The sequence below is a fragment of the Zerene cesonia genome, chromosome 10 (assembly GCF_012273895.1).
Source record: "Zerene cesonia ecotype Mississippi chromosome 10, Zerene_cesonia_1.1, whole genome shotgun sequence".
Classification (NCBI taxonomy): Eukaryota; Metazoa; Arthropoda; class Insecta; order Lepidoptera; family Pieridae; genus Zerene; species Zerene cesonia.
The window spans coordinates 3467880-3491138 of record NC_052111.1 but is presented as its reverse complement, the minus strand read 5'-3'; the positions used below and the strand labels follow the sequence as shown (position 1 = coordinate 3491138).

At 33.2% G+C, this 23259-nt stretch overlaps 3 protein-coding genes across 3 annotated transcripts; 2 read left to right on the top strand and 1 right to left on the bottom strand.

Annotated features, from left to right (window-relative positions):
- The first annotated feature begins 4465 nt into the window (after positions 1-4465).
- LOC119829750 (uncharacterized protein DDB_G0283357-like) lies at positions 4466-8915 on the top strand. Its single transcript, XM_038352417.1, has 3 exons — positions 4466-4609; positions 5323-8037; positions 8780-8915. The coding sequence occupies exons 1-3, from the start codon at positions 4516-4518 to the stop codon at positions 8791-8793; spliced, it is 2823 nt and encodes a 940-aa protein (XP_038208345.1). The 5' UTR covers positions 4466-4515; the 3' UTR covers positions 8794-8915.
- A 5953-nt stretch (positions 8916-14868) lies between these two features.
- Positions 14869-16314, top strand: LOC119829604. Its single transcript, XM_038352202.1, has 2 exons — positions 14869-14990; positions 15162-16314. Exons 1-2 carry the CDS (start codon positions 14951-14953, stop codon positions 15632-15634), a joined length of 513 nt encoding a protein of 170 aa, XP_038208130.1. The 5' UTR covers positions 14869-14950; the 3' UTR covers positions 15635-16314.
- A 477-nt stretch (positions 16315-16791) lies between these two features.
- LOC119829605 lies at positions 16792-22408 on the bottom strand. Its single transcript, XM_038352203.1, has 4 exons — positions 22251-22408; positions 19741-19902; positions 17510-17618; positions 16792-17004 (listed from the first exon to the last, which is right to left on the bottom strand). Exons 1-4 carry the CDS (start codon positions 22303-22305, stop codon positions 16998-17000), a joined length of 333 nt encoding a protein of 110 aa, XP_038208131.1. The 5' UTR covers positions 22306-22408; the 3' UTR covers positions 16792-16997.
- Between the last annotated feature and the right edge of the window lie 851 nt (positions 22409-23259).

Here is a 23259-nt window from a genome sequence, read left to right as displayed (position 1 = left end):
AAAAAGAAGATTTGATAAGATCATTTCATTATCAAACTGTATTTTGGAAAGGACCTCTATGAAGATTTAAACTGGAATAATAGCAGATATTATGTAGAACGATAGATGGGGTTTTGAATCTTTGTAAGGTGTAAATAGAAATATTTATTGTACATAAAATAAAATAGTAACCAGACCATATTATGTGTACATTAAATATTGAAAGTAATTATTTTTTTAATAAATCGCATTCAAATTATTAGAACTTACCAAATTTAAATGGGACCATTTGGGAGGCAATTTCAAATAAAAAAAGAATGTCATCATCATCAGCCCATATATGTTCCCACTGCTGGGACACAGGCCTCCTATGAGGGTTCAGGCCATAATCCACCACGCTGGCCAAGTGCGGGTTGGCAGATGTCACATGTCGTCGAACTTTTGATTCTCGGACATGCCGGTTTCCTCACGATGTTTTCCTTCACCGTTTTAAGCAGTGGTGATGTTATCTACATGCGCAGATAAATTGAAAAATCAATTTATTTCTTGCACGCTCGCCCGGTCTCGAACCCCGACTTATCGATTTTGAAGTCCGAGGTTCTCACCACTGAGCCACCACTGCACAAAAAAAGAATGTTATGAGGTAAAAAAACAAACAATTAAGGTCAATAACCTGCCCTTTTTCAAGTCGATTGAAAAGATTAATTGCTATGTATGCATTATGAATGTTTTATTGACCCCAAAATGATTAGAATTGGTCTTTTGTATGTGTGTCAATCAGATTTTAACAGAATTTTATATGGTGATAGAGCAAAATTTGGTTCAACTTATAAACATAATTTAAAAAATAGGTATATATAGAATGATTTTCATTTTTTAACCGAACGAACGAACCGAAAGAACCGATATTGAGATCGTAACCGTGTCGTTCTTATTTTATTAATTCATAAAACTAACTAACGAATGATATTCCTAAAATAAAACAGCTATTCAATATTTTACGAGATATATTTGTTGTCTTTTGCGAATTCAAGATTGATTATCGAGGGCATTTGATTTAAAGGTTACATAAAACAATAAGTAAATAAATTGTTTCCATGTCATCGATGTAAACAAATTTGGTCTTCTCATATTTGGAAGGATCAATATGCAATTTTTTATACGAATTATCAAACAACCTTATTAATTATCGAACTTAAATATCAATACTCCCTTAACAAGACCTGGCCATGAATTATCATATTGCTACCTGGATATCCGGATTTCTAACCCTGGTAGGTAAAAAAGCAATTGATCTCTTTACTGTTTAGATCGTACATGATAGTTTTGGATGTTTTTTCATTCAATACTGTGAATCGATTCGCTGGGAAAAACCTAATTCATAAAAATACATTTTATAAGTGCTTGTTTATTTAACAAGGAAGGGAGCAGAATCCTTCCTCTGTTTCAGCGTATTGCTCTTTCCACGAATTATCTCGACGGTTATGGCCTATGACTGAGTTCTGACGTCATAGGTTTGTTCCAGCTTTCATATCACTGCATTGAATCTACGCAGGCTCCTTTCTATTGTTTATTATTACTAATAAATAGCCTTGTTTATTTCCAAGAATAAAGTTTGAGAAGAGGTGATAAGGAAAATCCAGTTCGATTGCATCATAAATTATCTTTTTCGTTAAAATATATATTTTCAAATAATTTATTTTATTATTTAAGTAAGACTTGGATGTTTATTTTTACAATGAACATTAAGATCGACATCCTGCTATAAAGCCAAAAGCGAACTTATTATATACCTACCCTTTGCAAGAGGATGTTATTTTGGCGACCTCCAAAAGTTCATAATTCATGTTTTATTTACACGTGGGTAATGATTGTTATTGACGATGAATAGTAGTGTAACCTATTTTACAATTATTATTTATCGTAAGTTATGACTCTACTTAGGTGTGACAGGAAAAATACAATGATGGGTATTTCTGTTCCGTTTATGTGAATAAAATACAAATATAGGATGGAATGTGAAGACATAATATCGTTAGTCCCGGATGTAGGTAATATATCTCGCGTAATATGACATCAGGGCTATAGCACAGATTACTAAATTGTTTGGAAATAAGCTATCGAGAAAAGTTACATTTGCAAAACTAGGTAAGCTCTGTTATGCTATGAGTTATGTATGAGAATATTAGGTGCATATATAATTACATATTGACTACGTGTTGGGGCAAATAAATAATATTATGATCTAACTCTTCAAAATTCACAATAAATTTATTTAATTGAAAATCTTATGTTGGTACATAAAATAAACACATGACTTCACACCTATTTCAATATTGAGTTCTGCTAACCCTAAGGAGAATCTATTATGTGGTTTCACGACGTGTTCTCTGTGGTAATATGTCACGCATTAATATTGGGATTCGGTAGTCATATAATTAAACCTAGGTAAATTATGTTCTTCTCTAAATATTTAATAACATTGAAAAAAGTAGTTTACGCCTTACTCACTCAGTTCAATAAACTCATAAATTTGTTTATTTCTGAAATAACTGAATTTATTTATTTATTATACTTTTATATATATTGGGATTTCTGATTAAAAACTAGCCTATGTTCTATTTTCAGTTCTGGTTTTGTCGGTTCAGTTGAAAAGACAGACACTATTAGTAGGAAATAACAAAAATTACGTTGTTCTTCGACTACGGAGTCCTAAAGTAATCAAACGATTAAGGAAAATGCATGCTGTGTACATATACGTTCCAACTGCTGGGACTCAGGCCTCATATGAGGGTCTGGGCAAATTCCACCACGAGGCCGGGTGCGGATTGACAGATATCACACAACATTCGAACTTTTGATTCTTGGACATTTATTATCTTACGATGTTTTCCTTCACCGCTTCGAGCAGTGATGATGTAATCCACATGAAATAAATTGAAAAATCAATCATTGCCTGCACATTCGGCTCGTCTAGAACCCCCGAGTTATCGACTTTAATTCCGAGGTCACCACCACTGAGCCACAACTGCTTAGTATAAATATCCATTCCTATAAATAATAGGATTACCCAGGCAGAGCTGGGGCAAGCAGCTAATGGATGATAAAATATAATACAGGATATAGTATCTAACACGATGGTGCCCGTCACGCTCTCATGAAAATCGGTCGATTCTGCGTATCAATCACATAGCTAATCCGTTAAAAACATTTTTTTTTTTAAAACCGTATGTTCTCTTAATCTGTATGTGCAAGTTTTTTTCGAATATGTACCATTATGTATGTACATGTTTCGCCGTTCCGTACATAAAGGGTGTTTGACCCCTTGATCTCTAAGTATGTCTATCTGTCTGTCTGCCACGAGGTTGTATCTCATAACCCGACATGCTTAGACAGTCGAAAATTCATCTATGGGCTATCTAACACTGAACGATTTTTTTTAATCGGACCAGTAGTTCCTGAGATTAGCGCGTTTAACTAACTAAACAAAAAACTCTTCAAGTTTATAATATTAATAATATAATCGAAGTTCCCAAAAAGAAGACGGAGCTTGTCAACTCAAATAATTAAGTTCTTAAAGATTATATAAATTTACAATTGGCGCCTATAGAAATATGTTAGACATATTATTTTATCATTTCAATTTTGTTTCATACTATATATGTATATAATTCTACAGAGTTTGTTTATTTGAACACACGAATATCAGGAATTACTTGACCAATCACAAAAAAATTCGTGATATCCGAGTATTGTAAGTCAGTGATGAGAACCTCCGACTTCAAAATCGATAAGTCGGGGTTCATGACAGGGCGAGCGTGCAAGAAATAAATAGATTTTTCAATTTATCTTCACATGCGGAGCAACAAAAAAAAATCTTCGGCATTGTATATAATTAGTATAGAAGTAAAGTGGAAGTGCGTAAATTACAAACAAACATAAATATGTATTTTCCGTCGTCGCAACAAAACGGTTGATACTTTTTCGATGAATTTTAGCATAGAGATATAGGTAGTAGGCCTAAATATAAAACCTGAATTAGGCTTATTAAAGGATATTATATTGTATAGAGAATGGCAGATGCGATGTCGTTTATCGTTTGTTCTTACATGTAAGAGCTAGTTAAAAATAAGTTTTTCTTCTCGGAATCTTCGATTTAATGTATGATTACTTACGTATGTACAATGACCATAAAATATCCATTAGAATCAGTTGTCTAATTATAAAATCTATCAAAAGCAACGTCTTAAAAAAAAACCTCTAGAATTCCCATTTCGATACTAAAAACTGTCAGCGGCTCTGGGAAATAACTTCGCGCGTGAGTAATAAATTTTTGACCGGTCTATTACCATGCACCGTCCTTTTTTGTTATCTCATCCAAACATGCGAAATAAAGCATTACGTGTATTATTACAAGTTCAAATTCACAATGCACGCCAACAGGTTTTTTGTTTTATACCTATGTGACTATTTGTGTATCGCTTTATAAAGGCTGCCGGCATCATAATAATAACATAGTCTTAAAGCTTCATTACGATGGAGCGCTCGGGTTTTATTGTGTTGGCCCTTGTGAGCTTTGTGACAGCTTCGCCTTATGGATATGGCGCGAAAAGTGGAGCAATAGCTAAAGGTACAGTTGAAGTGATATTGTCCTACTCGATATATAACCTAAATATTGTATAATAAACATCAAAATTTACACGTATTTCAAATCTTTAAAAGCATTTAACGGTATTTGTGTTACTTACTGTTAATTTGGAACTATTATGTTGGAAAAAATGTGCCAATTTATTTCTACTAGATTATATTATAAAGGCTCTATCTACCGTTTGGATGCACGGAGCATCAATGTTTTTGTTGGCTTAATTGTATTTTGCATGTAACGGATTTCTTTAAAACTTTGTACACTTATCAAGAATACAATAATTTCATGAGTAATTACATATTTTTTGTAACGTTTGTTTATTATTTTTCAAGTACTCAATTTAGGAGTTTTAAGCGTTTGTGTGTCTGTTTTCTGTACATTTTTATATAGACCTATTTATTAATAATTATATAAATACATGATTCGATAAAAATCTGCCCAAAAACCAGATTCAGAATATTTCACTTCAATTTACAATTGAAAATGCTGAAATATCAATGTATTTTTTGTTACTTTTTTAAAAGCTTATGTCTATCTCCAATAGAAGCAACATATATTATGTCCTATGAAGTTTAATATTGATTTTCAATGCCTGGGCTTATACTTTAAACTCAATAGTTTTAGGTATAGCAACTTAACAGAATACTACATTATAAAAAGAGTAGTTTTCAAGGAAAGTTGTAAACGATTTTTTTCAGCTGAAGCAAGTGCAGCAGCTGGTGCATTTCCGCCTGCGATTCCACTCAATATACCTAATGGTTCTGGATTTTCTGGAAGCTTCTCGAAGTCCTCATCTTCAAGTTTCGCTTCATCAAGTGCTAGTGCCAGTTCGAGCTCTAGTTCATTTAGCTACAGCGGATCTGGAACTAATGTTATTCCTGGTTTATCGGGATGTCCCGGCGCATGTAACGGCGCGGGTGGTAAAAATGAAGTAGGTTTCACTCAAGGATCGACTGATGGATTAAATTCAAATGATAATAATAGTGCCTCAGCTGGTGCAAAAGCAGTTGTTAATGGTCCTGTTAATGGTCCTTGCACTGGAACTAACTGCAATGGCTATGACAAGAAATGTACAAAAGCAAATTGTGATGTAAACGGAAACGGAAATAACCCCGAAAAGCAACCTGCATATTCAAGTTCTTCCGAAAATTCAGAGCAAGACCTCAATAAGCTATCTAATGATTATAATGTAAATATTGCGAGAAAGCCTCAACAGAGCTTCCAATCTGGCTTAAATTCAAAACCAGAAAATGGACAATCAGCAGATAAAAAAACATTTGTTCAGCTTAATACTTCCGATAAGAAAAATAACAATGGTAATATAGATGAACCAGAATGTGAGTCACCTGATTGTGATGGGTTTATTCCACATTCAAATGACAATACACAGAATCCTAATAAACCCTCCTCATATTTGCAAACTCCATATAAGGAAAATGAGTGTACAACCCATGACTGCATTTCAGGAAATTTTAATTCGAATCCAGGATCTGGTAAATTACCATCAAGTTACAATGTTCCTATACTTGGTGTTGATAACAATAATTACCATAAACTGTCCCAGAATTGTAACAATGGACAATGCCAGCCCCACAACGGCCAAAATCCACAAGAAACTATCACTGATCTTTCTTATCAAACAAGTGCACAAAAAGGCCCAAATTGTGCTTCAGGTAACTGTGGAAATCCAACAAACCAACCAAACGTACCATATAATCCATCCTTCCAAACTTTTAATCCCACGTCAGCCGCAAAACCTACCATCGAATCTCATAGTTCGAAGGGACCACATCCATCCCACCAGCCTAGTATTTCTTCCTATCAGCCTTCTGGTTCAACCACACCGCAAGCAAACCCTTCTGAACCAGGTAGTTTAGCTGGACCTAACGCATATCCGTCCTATCAGCCTGGTAGCCCAAATAGAGCAAACTCTTATCAGCCCACTGATACTGCCAATGAACCTAATGTTAACCCTTCCTACCGTCCTAATGGACCCACTTCACCTCAAATAAACCCTTCTTTCCAATCTAATGGACCCAATGGTAACCATGCTTATCATCCCAGTGGTTCTGATAATGTCAATTCTAACCCGTCCTTCCCACCTAGTGGTCAGACTACAACAAAGGCTAATTCTGCTTATCATCCCAGTGGTTCTGTTGCCCCTAATTCTAATCCCTCCTTCATGTCAGGACCAAGTGGTCCATCTGGAATCAATGGAAACCCTGCCTTTCAGCCTAGCGGGTCTAGTGCCCCCTATCCTAATCCTTCCTTCCCAACCAGTGGTGTGACTGGACCTTATCCTCACCCTAGTTATCAACCCAGTGGTTCTGCAGAGACAGCACCTAGTGCTAACCCAGCTTCTAATCACCCAAGCGGTCCTGTTGCTTCTCATTCTAGTCCTTCTTTCTTACCAAGTGGACCAAATTCAAACCCCCATTTCCCAACACATAATCTGGCAGGATACGAACCAAACCCTGGAAGGGTTTCTAATGGGCAGACTGAATCTAATGGAAAATCTTCCTACAAGCCCAATGGCTCGAACTATGCTCCAACTAAGGGTAATAATAATCAAGATCATATTTCTGGTTACAATAAACCTTCCAAATCTGAATCGGATTCAGTATTAGTATCCTCGGCCAAAGGCAATGAAATCTACACTGGAGGCTTTGGTGGTCCCAGTGGTATTCTCAGCACAAATAATGGCCCACATCATTCAAATGTACCAAAACCCAGCCAATCTCCTAATGGAAACCCTTCAAATGTTGTTCCAACCAATGGACATCCAACACCTGTTTCGTTTAATGATAAAGATAAACCAGTTTATACCGGTGGATTTGGTGGTCCAGCGGGATTACTAAAACCAAATGAGCACACAATTCCACCTAATGTTAAAACACCAGCGTGCTCATCAGGTAATTGTGGCACAAATTCGAATGGTGGACTGGTGGTTGCAAATGCGGTAGCCAAAGCAGACGCAGTGGCATATTCAGGTGGTTTTGGTGGTCCACCAGGACTTTTAAAAGCTTATGATGGCGGTAAAATTGACGGCAAACAGGGACTTAATTTAAATGGAAAACATTCCAACGGGCAAAATGATGAAAATGGAAACGCTTCTCAGTCTCAAAATACAAATGCCGTTCCGGCCGGGGCACAAGCTAACGCTGTGGCATCTGCGTCCGCGACTGCTTTTGCTGGTGGTTATGGTCAGCCAGGAGGATGTAACAGTGGCTGTTCCAACAATAATAATAATAACAACACCACAGGTCATGGAAATAATGGAGATAAACATGCGAACAATCAAGGCGGAGCTATAGCTAACGCATCTGCTTCAGCTAGAAGTGTTGCTGGTGCTTATGCACAAGGAGGAAGTGTTGCCTCTGCTAGTGCTCACGCTGCTGCTGGCATTAAAGGAGGTAAGAAAACTATATATCAAGATATACAACATTTATTATATTTATTAATAGAATATATATATTTATTAATTAAGACTAACTTGAGAAAGAAAGAACCCTCATAAAAATACAGGTGTTATTGACAAAGTTAAGTCTAAATTTTAATGAAAAAATTAATTGAAAGATTCTATCATTAGCGCCTTTTGGGTTTTCTCATCACCCGATTATACAAATATTATTTGTTGATAATAGATATAAATAAACTACTAACAATTTTAATCCAATCTTCTAACGAGAGTTTTATCATTTCCCAGTCCATGATATTTCGATTGGAGTGTGATATCCTACTAATATCCTATTATATCCTACTTCCTACTTATATTATAAATGCGAAAGTTTGTAAGTAATGTGTGTGTTTGTTGCTCTTTTATGAAAAACTGCTGAATCGATTGCAATGAAATTTGGTACGTAGACAGCTGGATAACTGGAATAATATATAAGCAATAACTTAAACTTTTTTTTCCCGATATTCCTACAGGATACGGAATTACGCGGATGAAACCGCGGGGCGCAGCTAGTATTGTATATGGATTTTTTTCAGTCGTCTATACAGCACGACCAAACCTTAGTTTTATAATGGTTTATAATCCGAATACCAAACTTAATGGTGTATTTCTCATGTTTCAAGTAATTTATCATTTTTTTTATTTACAGCAGACGGTATGTGTATTAATATAATTAAACTATTACGTTTCTGTTTAAGGTTCATGGAGATAAAAAGACTGACTCGGAAGATATTTCTGGAGTTTAATGAACGTTGTTTTTATTAAAGTTGTAATGGTAGGACAAACGATTGATGTGATATTATGTATGAAATAGTATTAATTAAAAGTAGTACTAAAATATTGTTGTTTTTCTTCTTATTATTAACATGTTTAAAGATATTGACAATATTATGGACATGCGAGACATGCAAGATTAGGAATTTTAATCAAATTCTATATTAATTTCCCTTTGAAGATGTAATAAACATGCTAAACGATTTATTCTCGAATGTGATCTCACGTCTGCCTTGCCACTGATTCAGATCCGTGTTCTATACTGGATACTTGGCATTCAATGTCAATGATATTATGTACCCAACATGCAAATGAGCGTAAAACAATTACATTTGAAAAAAAAACCGAGATTATAGTAAACAATGGGTAGGTAGATATATTTTAACCATGAACTATAAAAACTGATCTGAAAATTTATTTTGCTACGTGCGTGTCGTCACTCGTTGGGTACCTGGTGTTGTCAATGCCGCAATGTCGCAAATATTGAGACCGGGAATGCCATAGACAAAACGAATAACTAGATTCAACAATCATGAAATACGTATGCTACGTACCATATGCCTTCGCATAATTACAATCATTAGTGTACTAATTAAATTGCCAGGAATAGTAATAGATGTTTTATGTTTTTGTTGTGATCTGATTACGTAACCTGGAAATACAGCTGGCTTAAACTATGTTGATTCCTATTAAGTATAATTTAATGCAATTGTTTGCAATAAAACGCATCATGTAAGGACATGAACCAGAGACCACTTAATGAACTAATCGGGCCCATAAATCACTCGACCAGGTCGTATATTTGTTGATACGATCATTCAGACTCATCTATTGTTCACGATTGTCATGTCACACTGGATACTTTAGACATACATAATTCATTAACAGATGATGTAACCTTCCACCTACAATAAAGAGCATTACACTTCATAGATAGGTAGCTGTTAGAACATTCGTTTTATTTACAAATATTCATCAAATTAAATTTTCACTCTTCCACAAAGTATAAATAGGGCGATATTAGATGGTATTCGGAAAAGCTATATGAGGTTATTCTAAAGTTGCAATGAGATTAATTATGTTTATACTTTTAAATACTAGCTATTCACCCCGTCTCCGCACGTGGTAAGTGAAGCTGTAACTTTCGTATCAAGTAGTTCATACAAACATACTTACATACAGATATTTCCTCCTTATAAAATTAGTAAAGATACTAGTATAGTATTATGTTATCTGTGGTAAAATCAAAACCAATCTCCTCCTTTTTAAATTCGGTTAACAAAGCGAGGCTCGAACCCTGTGATTCTCAACCTTTTATTGTTGCGGCACATATTTAACGATTTCAAAATTTGACGGCACACAAAGAAAAAGATAAAAATATTTATTTACTTCAACACACTGCATAAATAGTTTATGACAAAAAATGAAATATACGAAATAAACTAAAATATAATACAATAATACGAAAAACTACACGTTTATTAAGGGATTATTTAAAACATTTTTCTTTTAAAATGATATAATTTAATAATATTAACATTGTTATATATTAGCATAATTAGGCGGTATACTTTTGAAATGTGGCGGCACACAAAAGTGCCGCGGAACAGTGGTTGAGAATCACTGCTCTAACCAAAAATTTTATTTGTGTACTTATTTATACAAAACTTCAGTCAATGACCTGAACTCTTTGATATTAATTTTGTCCTGAAACTTGAATGTGTATCAGGCAAAAATTTTGTTTTACTAAAATATAATATAATCTTATCTTCCCACAACGAACTTATCAAAAAGTAATTGAATAATTTAGCGCAGATTGAAGTCATTTCTAAAACTGAGCACGTACACTTAAGCGATATAGTACCTAAGTACGAACATAATAACATTATTTATTTCCTTGTAGGTACTGCTATGCAGCTGTACAGCGGCCATTTGAAACCGTTAGAAAAGTATAGCATAGTGATTTTCTAGACTGGCTTCTGACGATAATTGGAAAGAAAGAAAACATTTATTTTAATACACACGGAATACAAAAAATACACAAATAATTAATATCCATGACATCTGAATTGTCAGATGGTCCACATAATATCATAATGTTTTTTTTTCTTCTTTTGTCATCGTCGCCGATGGAGCTGGTAATTCGCCTGATGGTTAACTCTACCACCGCTCATGAACATTTGGAGAGGCATTAGGTCGATTGCCTTACGCCTCTACAAATGGATTGCCGACTATAAATAAGAAAGGATTGACGAGAGAAATAAAGGAAAGGACTGGGAAGGGTAAGGAAAAAGAAAGCCTTTTGGGCATTATAATCCAATAAAATTAAATAACAATACGAAAATCCAATAAAATTAAATAAATACTTCTTCCACTACTGGCTTACATAAATCAGATATATTGTATATTATGGATACACATAACATAGCTATGCGTATATATGATAATAGTTTATAGTAAACATGAATATATTAATTTAATTTATTTATAGTTAATTTCGTTACACACGCATCAAATGCTGTTGAATTTGCCGTTATATTAAAATGAAGTGCCAATATTTTAGAGAAAAGAGGGCATGTTGTTTCAAATGTTGTAGCGCTGTTACAAAAACTGCCTCTGATTACTGCCCCATAACGCTTGGGTACGGATCAGTTCTTTAATTATTTCCCTTGCACAAACGTTTAAATCGTTTTTTATTAATGTATAACAATCACAATTAATGTTCACGTTCGATTAACGCCCACGCGATGGGGGCGCCGGTGCGCGCTATGATCATCATTTTGTTATTGCCCAATCCTGAATAAAGAAAACTAATCACGGACGAAGCAGGGGTGGACTACTTTTATCCGAATAAAAAGCAGATACATAAAACTTTGACAAATTATTAAATTCATTATACATATATATACTTTATCAACGTTTACCTACTCATATATATTACATACGTAATATCCTTTGTTTCTTTGTTAATAAAAATAAAAAATTAAATTAACCATATCACACAAAAGCTAGAAAACATTTTTAATAATACAATGAACGTTTTAATTTTTTACTGTTCAAATGGATCCGAAATTTTAAAGTATTGAAATGAATGCTAATCATAAAACTTACCATTCCTTCTATTCATTATATTAAAATGATGACTACCAAAAATGTACTAAATTATTTAACTAAAATACTTTAGTAGCAATTGTTCCCCGTGAACAAAATTGTATTATATGTCGCACTCCTTCTTTTGTCAGTTACATGCTAGGAACATTAATGAGTTGACATAAGACAACTGTAATATGTTATAAATAAATATTGCTCAAATTCTATTAAATCAGTAGCGTATTTAGGCTCAGGCTCGTGAGTCCCGGGCCTAAGGCGGCAAATTTTGAGGGGCGCCAAAATAACAAAAAAAAATCTATATATATATATATATATATATATATATATATATATATATATATATATATATATATATATATATATATATATATATATATATATATATATATATATATATATATCCAAAAATCTTAGGAATAAAAAAATAAATAAATGTATAATAATGTATGTAATCTAAGGCATGCTAATGGACGATCAATCGAAAGATTATTTTTGTATTGCCATACAGATTAAAGACCGATCGAAATCAGACTTTAGTATATTGTTAGGAGATACCTACAATATTAATTTCGGGCGTAAAATAATTATTAATCAGTTATAAAATTAAATTCAGGCATTAGAGTTAACAAACGACTTAAAAACGTTAAGAACTTTAAATAATTGAAACTTTGACTTAGATGTAATGTAACTTTGACTTAGATAAAATGTAATACAATGAGTAAGGCACTGCACAAGGTATGGTAGTTATTTATCAAATGAAATCGGGTACCTATTAACTTGATAAAATATAAAATCTTTAACAAACCTTCGCCTCGTTTTTGTTCGAAACCTTATTTATGTCTTCTGATTGATTTCTCCTTACGTATTTTTAACCAACCTACCTACATACCTTATGGGTTAAATGTTATTGTGAAATAAAGCCTGACCGAAATTTGAAAGCTTTGTTAAATCGAGAGAGATTACGCTATCAACAATTTTAATGTATTATCGTATTATATATTTAATTTAAAGTTTAAAGCATCATCGTAACATCGTCTGAGTAAATCGTATGAAGGATTTAAATATTTTGACGTCAATTTATTGTTAAAGGAATACATAATATTACTGAAACAATTATTAACATTTGTAGCGTACTTACTTTGTACATTGAAATGTTATCCATAAAGCTTTCCTATAAATTGTTTGGTATTATATTTTTTACTAATGACATATGACATGGATATAAAATAGATACGTAAAAAATATATTTTGTAATGTTGTTTTTTAGATATAACTATGATTGCCCTTACCAATGTAGATGGAATAGCAAACGTAAGAGACTACTAAGATTTTATCACAATAGTCAAATAACTTGAAATATAATATTTCTAAATAAATGTGACACACTAAATAATACAAGCAAATAATATGCAATGTGTATATTTTTGTAACATGGCCATTAAATGAATAGAGCTTTATCAATGTCAACGTAGAGCACGCAGCGATGCGAATAGAAGTGGATTGACCCAATGACAAAATTGCGTATTAATAAAATTTTGAACTTTAAGCTAGATTGAAAGATTAAATACTAAAATAAACGAAGACTATAAAATGTTTAGAATGGACTAGTAAATTAATAAATTAAACGAAGGAACAAGGAAAAATAATTATTGTATGCTTGCAGATTAAATTAATTGTCTTACCTTTTTATATTCAAGCGTTACGAATTACGATTAGTTAAATTTGCATTTTGTAAAAGCCGAAGATAGAAAAACCTCATAAACGTAAATAATTAAAAAAGTACCTTAATATATTCACAGTCTATTAAACTATAACGAAAGTTTTTATACCTATTAACGAGTAGTATTTATTACTTCAGAAAAAAAAGTAGTATAATGAAACAAGATCTTATTCAGGAACCACCAAGCCTTGAAATTAGTATAACTAACGTAATTGGCAATAACTATAGTTTTATAAACTTATGGGTGTCTACTGTCCACACCCCACTTCCAACTGGTTATACATAACAAATGAAGGATTGGCTTAGCGAGCAATTCACTCCATATCACATGACATAGACAGTTAAATATTATCTTAATCAAATACAATTATCAGTTCCATTGAAAAGCCTTACTCCATTGAAGAATCTGCTGGGGCCTCTAAATTAACATCGAATCTATGTCGTGGGTACGAAAAGCACGGTCATTGAGCAATGTCTTGCAAACGCTTCTGTGTTGTGGATGACAATACGGTGTCAACCATCGAAGACAAATACTTGTTATCTTATGAATAATGCCGATTATGTTAGGTAAACACACGCACGAACGCCTTCAAGTGCATTTTTCACAAATCGTTATCTACTACAGGGTGTGTAGATTTTAGTTATACCTTAAATAGAAAAGGCATTAGATGAAAAGCCTATATAAATGTGTATATCCTTAAAACCATAAACCGCAACTTATTTGATTTATTCAAATCAGGGACTCTCACTAATTCATATTTTGTTAGTTGTTATTTATCACATTATGTAGGTACTTATAACTATTAAATATAATAAAAAAAAGTAGTATTAAATACTCGGCTCCAATAACAGACAATATGTATGGATTTTATAATGAGGCTGAAATCGGAGATCATTAATATCAGATTACATCTTGTAAGAGTATGTAATATAAGGTGCGATAAATGTCAGGATTACTGGTAACGTAAGTCGCGAATTCTTAATTACCAATTGTGTTTATGACTTTATCTTTCGAGATGTTTTTAGGACAGCCTGTGTATGCAGGCAAGGCACGAGTCACCTAGATGTCGCGCCTATTGTCCACGCCGTGCCATCCGCGCCGCCGGCGGCCGCTGGGTGAGCCACTACACCATTACCTCATACTTTCAATATTGGGTTACGAGAATTTTTCTTCAAGGCCTTCTTTTAGGAGTAAATAGTGGTGGTATAAAGGCAAAGACATACAACATTGATACGCAGTTGTACTTTAGCAATCCACACGAAAATGAATGCATCATTCGCATTGTTATTGTGCTGTATCGCAGGTGTGTTTTGACGTGTAGTTTATTAAATCAAAAAATGTTTAATTTGTTTTAATAAAGAAATTATTATTAATTAATACAAACGTTTAATACAGTTATAATTAAAACAAACAGCTTTATCGTACACGTACAGATTGTAATTTATTTTTAATGAAAAATTATTTTTTATTCCAGGTAATGCTTATGCATACTATGTACAGCGACAAGCACCTTATAATATTGGACCGCAAGACCCCTACACTGTGGAAGTGAGCCCGTATCTTGCTTTTGAACCTTCACAAAGGATACTTTGGGGAAATGGAGGCAGTAATCAAGTCGGGGGAAACGATTGGTGGGCAACTATAACAAACAAATTTCCCTTTTTGAGAAACATGTTTGGGAAGATGCAACTGCCAGCGCAATATGGCGCCCCCAATCCAGCGGCCGTATACGGTGTGCCAAATACTGTGTCTCCACAGTTCTACACCCAGAATGTTCCACAGTATTTTCCTTCTGCTAGGGACGTGGGATTCACTGATGACGCTGTCATTATAACACCACCAAATGTTCCCGTGATACCACAACCCGTTCCGCAACCTTCCCCGGAACCCGCACAGGGGTATCGTTACAACAAACCCCTGAACCGTTTGGAGCTACCTAATCATTAACTGTTTCTGTTATAAGAATATTCTATGTAATACACTAACTGATGTCAGTGTTGTGAGTTTTGAAATTCACTTTCCATGCAAGAAAGTATTATATACTTTAAGTTACGGGTAGTTACTATTAGTTATAACTATATTATACTATAGTTTTTCTATAATAAAAATAAAAATTATTATATTTTATATTCTCTTTATTGCCACAATCCCTTAACCTTGTTTTAGTTGGTCTCATTCATCAGCATATCATACTTACAAATGTACATTACAATTAATACTAATTTTAAAATGTATACTTTAAAAATTAAATCAAACGCCAACTTTGCTTCATAAAGAATAAAAAATCTGTTTATAGCATCCTACGAATTTATTTTTTTTGGTTCTCATTATGAATTTTAAGAGTTTAATTTCCAACAGAAGTGTATTGGTCGTAATAACCCTGACCAGTAGAGTCGATGCCCACAGAAGAACCGGCGCTTACGGACCGACCACCAAATATCGGTCCTGCCTGTCGTCGTGTTTCACCGTAGCTGGAATATAAATACTAATAATGTACTATCTGAGAGTATCCTTCTAAAAATTAAGTGAAAATTATAGTTTATAAGAGAAATTCTGTAAGCTGTTACTGTAGTATTGAAAAAATAAATGATTACATTTATTACTGCTTACATAGTATGCAATATACTGTAGATAGTAGATACACATTATCATCACAACCATAATCCATTGGAATTCTTTGGTGTTGTTAGATAAGATAGATGTTGCATGTATGTATTATTTTTTTTACATTATGTTTAAATAAAAACGCCTCATAGAATTTGCTGAGCAAAGTTCATACTTTTTATAATGTCGCAGTAAAAAAATAATGATCATGTTAAACATTACTAGCGTTCATTGATAAATAGAGGGGTTTTACTATAAAAGATAAAATATACTGACTATTTATTATAATTTACAATTTTCGTATCATTAGGACGTGAGATATTTTATATTTTTAGTCAAATTTATTTTCCAATATGTAATTTATTTATCACTTGTTAGGTAATTACTAATTATCAAATAATAAATATTGTATGTTAACATAAGAAGAAAATGTCGTCAATTATCCAAATTACAAAATGTAAAGTTACACATGATGGGGTTATCAATATCAAAGTCTTTAAGTAGTTAAATGGTTTTTATTAAATTAAGCATTAATTACATTTGAACAATATTTAATATTATCTTCCGGCAGTTACACGATCGATTCGCAGGCGTCGTGTTGACATTCGGCGGGATGTGCAACTGATGGAAAATTCTCGAAGTAGATAGAAGATGAATGAGCCGACACCAGATGTTAGTTTGTACAATGTCACGTGTTCCTTTTCAGTTAGTACCTAAAACATATTGAAAAATTAGTCAGTTATATACTCTTGGATTATTTTGGTCGAATTCCTAGGTATTTGATGAAATGATTTTATGAAGACGAATTATAATAGTGTCGTGTCAATATTTTATGTTAAAATGAATTCTACTCACAGATAAAGAACCTTCAATGATATTAAAGTCTGTATGGGTAATGTTTAAATGTTTTAGCTGTTTGCGCCATACTTTTAATGTCACTTCACTAAGGATAAAAACACTGAATTCAAATCAAGTGAATGACGCACTTTCTTTTTTCTATTTTTTTACAGTTTTCAAAATCAGATACTGCGTATTATCATTTCCATAAAATTTTGATACAGTGATGAATAGAGTATAGTTAACCCAGAAAAAGAGAACCAATTGTGAATATAAATAGCTTTTTCTGTTTTTCTTTGTTCTTATTTTAGATAAATAAAATATTTATTTACTTGCAGCCTTAAGGCATTAAATAATAAAAAGTGATGTCATAAGATCTACCTAAGTGCGTTGGGATTGCCAGCTCCGTAGCTACCACCGGGAATGCCCCAGCCTCCTGCGTTGGCGCGTGCGTTAGCGTTAGCATTGGCGTTTGCGCCGCCACCGCCCCCTGTAAAAGAGGACATTGGAAATTATATTACAATTTTTGTGTCATGCTAATAATAATTATCTGACTGACTCAGTGCTTAAGATATGAATATAACCATTATTAAAAAAATATAGAATGTCCTTTGTATGCCCTCAGTTCATTGTTTAATGAAATTATTTGCGTTTCAATGCGTAGTAGTGACTGCGATATTCTATAAGACAAAAATGCTATAAATAAAAAAAATAATGATCGAATGAAAGTTGTTAAGGTAACAAAAGAAAGAAATAGGAGTAATGAACACATCATAATATTAAATTTAAACCCCTCTTAGATTTATAGTAGTTGTAATTACATAATTAAAAGTATTAAAAAATATATTTCATGTATGCCCGTACCTAATAAGCATCATTGCACAAGTGTAAACTATGCTCGTATTAAAAAAAAAAACAAAAAATGAATGATTGATGACTCTATGTAGGTAGGTATACATTTTTTACGTATACTATAACGGTGTATATTCGTGAGATAAATTGAATAATTAGAAAGCCGAACTCGCTCACTGTATTGAGAGTTAATGTATTTTTCTAGGTACAATTGACCTAATAGTAAATGGACGAACCGTTATATTGCACAGCCTCGCGACGTCGCGTCGTCGGCGTACTTGCTGAACACGTTCTATACTACTGTTACATTTAATGCCATTCTTTGCGACGTATCACCTCTATTTTACATATCGAACTTGCACATAAATACTGCAATTCGGTGAAATGTACTTATTTTGTATTTTGTATGCACGCTTGAGAGCTTACTATATTGTGTGGAAGAAACCCCGACAATGTACATGTTTTGCAGAATATTATTATCATGCAGTAAAGCAGGAGGGAATGTAATTTCTTCCTGGCATTAACATTTGCGACGCTCTATGCGTGACAAGTGACAAATGTTTAATTATATTGAATACTGCGTATACTAATCATTTGACAGGAAATACATGACAATACAAAAATACATCGTCATGTTGTAAGTTTTATCGGAGAATGGGCGGAAATTGGTTAAAAAATTAGCCGTGGAATAACAAAAAAGTTGGTATTTCTCTGAATCATACCGGAGATGATTTCGATTCGCGCATTCATTTATACCTATGTATATCTCAATATGTCAAATATGACCACATTTGAATAAATAACGGTATGGCGTGGTATGAAACTTTTACTAATTTATTGTTTAAATAAACCAAGAGCTTGAATAGATATGTAGAGCAAGTATTTTAATTATTTGTTTTCGAAGAACTTGTTAGCAAGAATTTATTTAGCTTTATTTATTTAGATATTGAACAAAATTAAAAACGTAATGCTTATACGCTATAAAATAGCCGTGAAGATTTTGGTTTGGAGCGTAATTCATCAATTCGATACAGCTACAATTAAACATTGTAAATATTATTATATGCTGTTTTAAAGTGATTTGCTTTTTCAAATTATTTCAATGTAGACATATTTAGTAATGATATTATAATAAATAGATATTTTATTTCGTTTTTTCTAGCTGTCATATATTTAACATGGGCATAATGTATGTGGGGTTTTATTGGGTTTATAGTGATACTTTTCATGGATCCAACAGGAGTAAAAGGTTTTTACCGCCATAAAATTGTATGTTGTAGTCGAGCATGCTTCGGCTCGAATTGGGCAATCTCGCACCGGGGAAGTACCACACCTCCACAGAAGACCGGCGTGAAATAGCATTCTGCTGTGTTTCGTTCAGTGAGTGGGGGAGCCGGAGGCCAATATCCTTTTCCTTACCCTTCCCAGTCCTTTCCTGTATTCCTCTCGCCAATCCTTTCTTAATTCCTTCCCAATTTAAAGTCGGCAATCCATTGCAGTCCATGTCACTCTCTAGCCTCCTAACTATCTCCACACGTATGGTACCATAAAATCAATCTGTTGCGATGTGAAAGAAAGACAAACGCACAAAGATACATTCGCCTTTAATACGCATTACATTCATCTAATCGTCTTAAAATAGCTTCTCCAATAATAGCCTAATTTAGCGAAATGAAATAATTTAAGCACTTTCCTTTCCTTACTACTTCAAAACGAAATCAAATAGTTGCAATTATTTTACCATACAAAAGTTCACTTACAAGCATTAGCTTCAGCATTTGCGTTGGCGCTGGCGCTGGAGCCGCCGTACTGGTACGGGTAGGGGTTCAGGGAGCGGCGGAGCCTGCGCAGCGGCACCGGCGCGGACACGTGACCCTCCGCGTCTATTGTGTAGTACGAGCGAGGCACGTAGTATTGACCGGCTGGAATGCATATAATAGGTCCTCGTATTACACTCGGTCATTACTTTCTTTGATTCATGGCTTCACGTATGAAACTCACTTATGTACTTGTACTTATTATTCTGTGCTAATGTTAATAATGAGCTTGTTTGTTCTAACCGTCAATCATAGAAATGTATGAATTTTATAAATAGGAATTTCATTAACGAAAAATAAATATCATTAGAACAGCTGGTTTTATTGTTTTTAATTAATATTATGTTACATAGTACATACACAATATGCAAGATTTCGATTTTTACCGCAAGCCAAAATAAACCAATGTAGGTATATTTATTAGTTATATAGTATCGAATAATATAAATAGATTAAGCAGCTGTTTCCAACTAAATAGCTACCAATTATTTTTCTTAAAAAAGTATACATAAGTACCTATGTTCTTTGTGATGTGGTATAGGTAATAAGCTTTACAATTTCAACTGTCAATCATTTATATGTTAGTAGCTATACAAAGATAAGGTTACTTTAGCCACTGTGATGTGGCCTTTAGAGATGTATATCTATTTTCAAGGATGCATAAAGTTGTCAGGTCAGTAAAAATCTTAGATCATCATAAAGTTCGTGATCGCTTAAATCCGAGACCTTCCGTATCGTGATTGGTAATTCTTTAAACTACGAATTCAGAGTTTTTGAATACAGGTATTAATTAGTAGTCGTGATTCACCTTTCCAATTGAGTATTTTTAATCCGATGCAGTCATCGTGCACAATAACATATTTAGCAGTTAGTGCCTATAATGTTATTTCTGCATTTCCTATACTGTGAAATTTGTATGCTTTTTTAACATTTTTAAACGAATTATTATAAAAATCTAAATTAAATGTTAATATTGGTGTCAATAATAATTTAGACACAGTTAACATGATTTAAGAAAGAAACTTTTTTCGAAAGTATTTTATACTTTTTGTACCTAATGAGGTGCATAATTTCTTGTAAAAAGTTTATGAACCGTGAAAATTTATTATTTTCTATTGACTGGTCTTGTCCGAACCTAAAAAATAAGCAGTAAAACTGTTTTTTTTTTTTATATTTATCTTCTCTTCAGCTTTTATAAACAATTTTACAAAATTTATATTAAGAAACTTTAGTCAAATTTAAAATCAATGTAATTAAACAGAATAAAAAGGACAAGGTATTGGCAATGATTGCATAGTATGATTAAATAGATACTTGGCATTAAAGCACAAGTGTGTAAATACATGAAATTATTTGCCGGTGATAAGTAGCAAATATAGTCAATAACAGTATTATATTATATGTTGTCAAAAGCGTCTATATGAAATACCTTCTGTTATCCTGTAGGTAAGCTTAATACGTATCGCTCTATAACATTTTAATTACCACGAAACTAATGTTCTTCATTAACGAGATAATTTTTTATTCATTATGAGTAAATGCTAATAAATTACTTAGACCGTTACGAACCAGAGGGAACTTTCATCCTGAATCCTCATGTACTGATTTATAGGACAAAAATACATAGCTATAGTTCGTAAGTAGTATGAATATATAATACATGTCAAAACTTCTTTGAACTTAAAAAATAGTCAGTTCAGATACAGAGGAAAATAAAATACAATCTTGTATAAGTTTCGAATATAATACATTGCAATGAATTTGTTGTATTGCAGTTGCTAAAATTGCATTATTTTCTATACCACAAATAATATATCTATAAACTCTACCTAACGGCGATTTTCCTGGCAGAGGTTTGATAACATTTTCGTGTTTTATGCATATATTATATAATTAAACTATTTTTATATAATTTTATCTTGAAAGTATACATTTCAGTATTTATTAAATAATTTTTATTTGGTCTGTACTCTATAGTCATTATACGATAATTATTATAGTACTTTTTGTAGAACAATGTTGTATTATTTTTATTTATTTAAATATCTGAAATATGAATCATAATGCAAGTAGCTACCTGATATTGAAATAAAAATGGACGTTACTCAAACTAACTAATCAGACAATTTTTTTTTGAGAAAAATATTTGGCCTAACAAATATTGTGTTTATTTGTACTTTCTAAACACAGTTAGTAAAGCATTTGTGAAATAAATATATACTCAGACTTTACATTAATCGCTAACACTAAAACTATCAAAACAAAGTTTTCAATATATTTGGAATTTTGCATATGCTATGCCATATTATAACATGGTACATACAAGTTCCCCAACCTAAAAAAATATAAAATATGTAATTTACAACTGCCCGGGGACTAAAATACAAAGAAAATATATTAAGCTCGACCGTCGACAGCTCATCTTGTTCGGCAAAAACGGGGAGGGCACTAACCTGCGAGAGCCATGGCCACGACGAGCGCAAACACGAACACCGTGAGGCTGTGCATTGTACTAACTAACGTCGAAGCTTCACAGATAGTGCAATAGAACTGGCTGATGTGGTCACTTTAACCGTTTTATATAGGTATATTTACGTGTTCCACGCGTTTGACGCTTCTCCGTACGCGATTTTAATACCTAACGGTCGCATTTTGCAAAAAGTTCTCGAGGTATTAAACTTCCGCTATCAAATTAACTCCGAAAACTATCTCGCATCGTGATGAAAGTAACATTAATTTCGATCTCTATAAAAACTCAGTAATGCATTTTGCAGGCGTCATAAAAAGTCGGTTAAAGAGGGGTTCGTTTTTATACATTAAAAATTTGCAAAATTCGGAACACACTTCGTTCGTTATTTTAATACAACTGTCTATTTTAATTTTTTATGCCAAAAGAAAATTATTTTTTGGTCCGTTGCATCTTCATAGATACCCTCAAAATCATATATGCCTGAAAATATACCGCTATTTCTTGGTAAAGAGTGAATCGTAAATCTTTTAAATCTCTTTAAACGACGTGACTTTTCTAGTGTACGAAAGGAAATTATTTCACTCATTCACATATTCTCTTTACCTTGTTGGAATTTCAATATATTGATTACGATATAAGAAATTGAATACGATTCAGCATGAATTGGCCCAGCTCGCACCGGCGACGGTACCACGCCTCCACAGAAAATCGGCATGAAATAGTAGCATGCTACTGTGTATCGTTCGGTGAGTGGGAGAGACGGAGGCATTTTTTTTTCTCGCTCTTACCAGTTCATTCAATTATTCCCATAGTGAATCCTTTCATTATCCATTACCCCTCAAAATCAGCCAACGCATTTGCAGCGATCCTACCTCTGCAAATGTTCATGGGCGGTAATGATTGCCTATTATCAGGCGCACCACCACCTCAGTCACCCGCTATTAAGTACATAAAAATATGTTAGATGATATGATACGTTAAGTACGTTAAAT

Bases quoted from the DNA above. Each gene is read 5' to 3' on its own strand.
- LOC119829604 (XM_038352202.1), top strand. From the start codon at position 14,951: ATGAATGCATCATTCGCATTGTTATTGTGCTGTATCGCAG. The intron at 14,991-15,161 runs GTGTGTTTTGAC...TTTTTATTCCAG, and splicing joins GTTATTGTGCTGTATCGCAG to GTAATGCTTATGCATACTAT.
- LOC119829605 (XM_038352203.1), bottom strand. From the start codon at position 22,305: ATGCACAGCCTCACGGTGTTCGTGTTTGCGCTCGTCGTGGCCATGGCT. The intron at 19,903-22,250 runs GTTAGTGCCCTC...TATGCATTCCAG, and splicing joins CGTGGCCATGGCTCTCGCAG to CCGGTCAATACTACGTGCCT. The intron at 17,619-19,740 runs GTAAGTGAACTT...CCTCTTTTACAG, and splicing joins AAATGCTGAAGCTAATGCTT to GGGGCGGTGGCGGCGCAAAC.
- LOC119829750 (XM_038352417.1), top strand. From the start codon at position 4,516: ATGGAGCGCTCGGGTTTTATTGTGTTGGCCCTTGTGAGCTTTGTGACA. The intron at 4,610-5,322 runs GTACAGTTGAAG...GATTTTTTTCAG, and splicing joins AAGTGGAGCAATAGCTAAAG to CTGAAGCAAGTGCAGCAGCT.